Source organism: Cebus imitator, unplaced genomic scaffold (genome assembly GCF_001604975.1).
Source record: "Cebus imitator isolate Cc_AM_T3 unplaced genomic scaffold, Cebus_imitator-1.0 Scaffold82, whole genome shotgun sequence".
Classification (NCBI taxonomy): Eukaryota; Metazoa; Chordata; class Mammalia; order Primates; family Cebidae; genus Cebus; species Cebus imitator.
The window spans coordinates 4,661,390-4,666,019 of NW_016107397.1; the positions used below are offsets into that span (position 1 = coordinate 4,661,390).

At 46.4% G+C, this 4,630-nt stretch overlaps 1 protein-coding gene across 1 annotated transcript in view; it reads left to right on the forward strand.

The window, feature by feature from the left end:
* The window catches only part of ZNF394 (zinc finger protein 394), a 10,700-nt gene extending 9,155 nt beyond the window's left edge, over nt 1-1,545 (forward strand). Inside the window, exon 3 of the mRNA XM_017533674.2 lies at nt 148-1,545. Within this exon, the coding sequence (XP_017389163.1) occupies nt 148-1,250 (1,103 nt within the window). The 3' untranslated portion in view covers nt 1,251-1,545. The remainder of the gene's footprint in view (nt 1-147) is intronic.
* Nucleotides 1,546-4,630: the final 3,085 nt, after the last annotated feature.

Here is a 4,630-nt window from a genome sequence, read left to right on the forward strand (position 1 = left end):
AAAAAAAAAAAAAAAAGAAAGAAAGAAAATATAAGTAAATAAAATGAAGAGTAAAAAGGTTTTGAGTGTTTAACATTCTGCCAGCACTTGCTTATTTCAGTTTTGCACAGGGATACAGTGGCAGCAATTTGTATTTTCATCCTTCAGGTTTGGAAAGCAGAACAGAGAACAAAGAGTTGATTCCAATGCAAGAAATTTTAGAAGAAGCAGAGCCACAGGAGCAACTACAAGAAGCATTCCAGGGGAAGCCCCCCCTGTTTTCTAAGTGTGGCCATACCCATGACAACAGGGTAGAAAAGCAGTCCAGAAACGCTTTGCCCCTGAAACTTGAAAATTCTCCTGAAGCTCAGGGACTCACTAGCATCTCAGATGTCAACAGGAATGGTTCCATGGAAGGGGAAGACTCTAAAAATAATGAATTGCAGAACAGTGCCAGATGTTCCAACCTTGTTCTATGTCAGCACATCCCGAAAGCAGAGAGGCCCATTGACGGTGAGGAACACGGGAACACGTGCAATCAGAGTTTCCATGTCATGACATGGCACATGCTGAAACCTCACAAGTCTCACAGTGGAAACAGTTTCCATCATTCCAGCCTTTTCAAGACCCAGAGACAGCTCCATGAAGAAAGACCTTATAAATGTGATAACTGTGGGAAGAGTTTCAAACAACGCTCTGACCTCTTTAGACACCAGAGAATCCACACAGGTGAGAAGCCCTATGGCTGCCAAGAATGTGGGAAAAGCTTCAGCCAGAGCGCTGCCCTGACCAAGCACCAGAGGACACACACAGGCGAGAAGCCGTACACCTGTCTGAAATGCGGGGAGCGCTTCCGGCAGAATTCACACCTAAATCGTCATCAAAGTACCCACAGTGGAGACAAACATTTTAAATGTGAGGAATGTGGGGAAACCTGCCATATTTCCAACCTTTTTAGACATCAGAGACTACATAAAGGAGAGAGACCCTATAAGTGTGCAGAATGTGAGAAGAGCTTCAAACAGCGCTCCGACCTCTTTAAACACCAGAGAATCCACACTGGGGAGAAGCCCTATGAATGTTCTGTCTGTGGGAAACGCTTCAATCAGAGTGCAACCCTTATTAAACACCAGAGAATTCACACTGGAGAAAAGCCTTACAAATGTCTTGAATGTGGAGAAAGATTTAGACAAAGTACACACCTTATCCGACACCAAAGAATTCATCAAGATAAAGTGCTGTTGGCTGGGCGTGGTGGCTCACGCCTGTAATCCCAGCACTTTGAGAAGCCAAGGCAGGTGGATCATTTGAGATCAAGCGTTCAAAACCAGCCTGGCCAACATGGTGAAACCCTGTCTCTACTAAAAATACAAAAATTAGTTGAGCGTGGTGGTGCGCGCCTGTAATCCCAGCTACTCAGGAGACTGAGGCAGGAGAATCACTTGAATGCAGGAGGCAGAGGTTGCAGTGAGCCGAGATCATACCACTGCACTCCAGCCTGGGCAACAGAGTGGGATTCCATCTCAAAAAAATAAAGTGCTATCAGTTTGATATGTTTCTGTGTGACTTGGCCTGTTTCTTTGCTTGTCCAGAACCACATTCCTTGCCATTTTGGAGTATTTCAGTCAATTATGGATCTTCCTCAAGAATCTCATACAAGATAGGCTCAGTCTGACTTGAGTCTTATTACAGACTGATAATTTCAGTGAATGAGGAAGTAGGGGGGCCTTCTGAAATATGAGCTGGTGCTGGGTGAGAGACTTCTGATGTTAAGAGCGAGGCTGACATGTAACAGGCTTCTGTCCTTGTCATCTGCCGTTTTCCTACCTTTAGGTATTTATTTTTGAGACAGAGTCTTGTTGTATCCCCCAGGCTGGAGCCCAGTGGTGCGATCATGGCTTACTGTGGCCTCAACCTCCTGGGCTCAAGCGATCCTCCTGAGCAGCTGGGACCACAGGCACACACCACCACACCCTACTATTTTTTTTTAAGAGATTGGGGTCTTGCTATGTTGCCTAGGCTGGGTTCGAACTCCTGGGCTCAAGGAATCCTCCTGCCTTGGCTGGAATTATAGGCGTGAGCCACCACACCCAGCCTACCTTTATTTACTTTTGAACCAAATCTTGCTCACTACAATTATTAATACTTCCCTAAGAATATATTTTAGTCATTTAAAATTTGCCTTTGTTCTTAGATGGCAGAGAGGATTTCAACTACTTCATAATTTCCAGAAGACCTGGGAAAGCTCAGTACACATAAGAGGCACTCTGCATTTTTCACTTTTCAGAAAACCTAATTTTGCATAGTCCCTCTTTCCCATTCTAGGAGCCTAAGAGTTCAGTTTGATAACTTGCTTTTTTTTTTTTTTTTTTTTTTTTTTTTTTTTAGATTTTTTTTTTTTTTTTTGAGACAGAGTCTCCCTCTGTTGCCCAGGCTGGAGTGCAATGGTGCAATCCTGGCCCACTGCAACCTCTACCTTCTGGGTTCAAGCGATTCTCCTTAAACTGGAAATACCAAGTTTCTTTTCTTTTTTGGGGGGAGGGGCAGTCTTGCTCTGTCACCAGGCTGGAGTGCAGTAGCACAATCTTGGCTCACTGCAACCTCTGCCTCCTGGGTTCAAGCAATTCCTCTGGCTCAGCCTACAGAGTAGCTGGGACTACAGGCACACGCCACCATGCCTGGCTAATTGTTTGTATTTTAGTAGAGACAGGGTTTCACCATGTTGGGCAGGATGGTCTTGATCTCCTGACCTCAAGTGATCCGCCTGCCTTGGCCTCCCAAAGTGCTAGGATTACAGGTGTGAGCCACTGCGCCCAGCCTTAAGTTCCAAGCTTCTAATCATGGCTTGATCTTTCCACTGACCAGCCCCTCAAGCTGAACCCATTGGGAATCCAAGAGTTGCCCTATTAGAACAAAGACATTCAGCACTCAGGAAATTCCAGTCAATTTAGTAGCTCTGTGTCAGGAACCAGTGTCAAAGACCAAATAAATAGAACAAAAGACGCTCTTAGCACCCTTAGCCTTCAGGAATTCTCTTAAGGATTTGGGGAGCTCTCTGCTAGTCACTGGGAATGAAGACCAAATATATATTTATCATGATAACACAAGGTTTATTATACAAAAATCCGAGTATTTCACGCAGAAATGAATAAAATAGACCATAAAACTCATCTCCAGCCGGGTGCGGTGGCTCACACCTATAATCCCAGCACTTTGGGAGGCTGAGGCGGGCGGATCACCTGAGCTGGGCAGATCACCTGAGGTTGGGAGTTTGAGACCAGCCTGACCAACATGGAGAAACCCCATCTCTACTAAAAATACAAAATTAGCCAGGTGTGGTGGCACATGCCTGTAATCCCAGCTACTCGGGGGGCTGACGCAGAAGAATCACTTGAACCTGGGAGGCAGAGGTTGCGATTAGCTAACTGCTCTCCAGCCTGGGAAACAAGAGCAAGACTCCGTCTCAAAAAAACCTCATCTCCAGTAGAGCAAGTGTGCTTGTCCTTTCCAGGTCCTGTGAAAATGAAGGGAAGAGGGTATTGCCTAGCTTAAGTAGGGGCTCCCACCGTCACGGTCAGGAGACCACTATCTCCTTGATGCAGGTGAGCTGGGGCAGGTGTAATAGACAGAGGCCTCTGCTTCAAGGAATATCATCAGGAAGCAGCAGTCAGAGCACTAGTGGCCCCTGAAAAACACAGGGCAGAGTTCCAGGTCTAGTCTGGGTGGAGGTAATGGTGGCTTCTCTTGCTCTAGGAACTGTCTAGAAACTGAAGGGTCTCTGGCCTGGACAGGACCTTCATCTCCCTCTAAGGGTTTGGAGCCATGTCAGGATGGCTGCGCTTCGAATGTCACTGCTGATTTTCTATGGCTGAGCCTCTCTAGATCTGGCAGGTCCCTGTGGCCCAGTGAATTAGAAACAGTTCTTGACTGGGCACAGTGGCTCACTTCTGTAATCCCAGCACTTTGGGATGCTCAGGTGGGCAGATCACCTGAGGTCCAGAATTTGAGACCAGCCTGACCACCATGGAAAAACCCCATCTCTCCTAAAAATACAAAATTAGCCGGGCGTGGTGGCACATGCTTGCAATCCCAGCTACTCAGGAGACTGAGGCAGGAGAATTGCTTGAACCCAGGAGGCAGAGGTTGCGATGAACCGAGATCGTGCTATTTGCACTCAAGCCTGGGCAACAAGAGCGAAACTCCATTTCAAAAAAACAAAACAACAAAAAGAAAACCAGTTCTCTCCTGTTTGTACTTTCTTTAATCATGAGGATTAATCTGACTGACAAGTGCCTGAATGCCTGAACTGGTCATTGGAGAGAATTATAAATACAAACTATCTTTTTTTTTTTGAGGGGGGAGACATTGTCTCACTCTGTTGCCCAGGCCAGTCTGATGCGCAGTGGTGCGATCTCAGTTCACTGCAACCTCCGCCTCCCGGGTTCAAGAGATTCTCCTGCCTCAGCCTCCTGAGTAGCTGGGATTTCAGGTGCCCGCCACTACACCTGGGTAATTTTTGTATTTTTAGTAAAAACAGGGTTTCACCATGTTGATCAGGATGGTCTCAAAGACCTGACCTCAGGTGATCCCAGTGACGTGAGCCACTGCACCGGCCCCTTTTTTAACTTTTAAAGGGACTGCTATCAGCCTT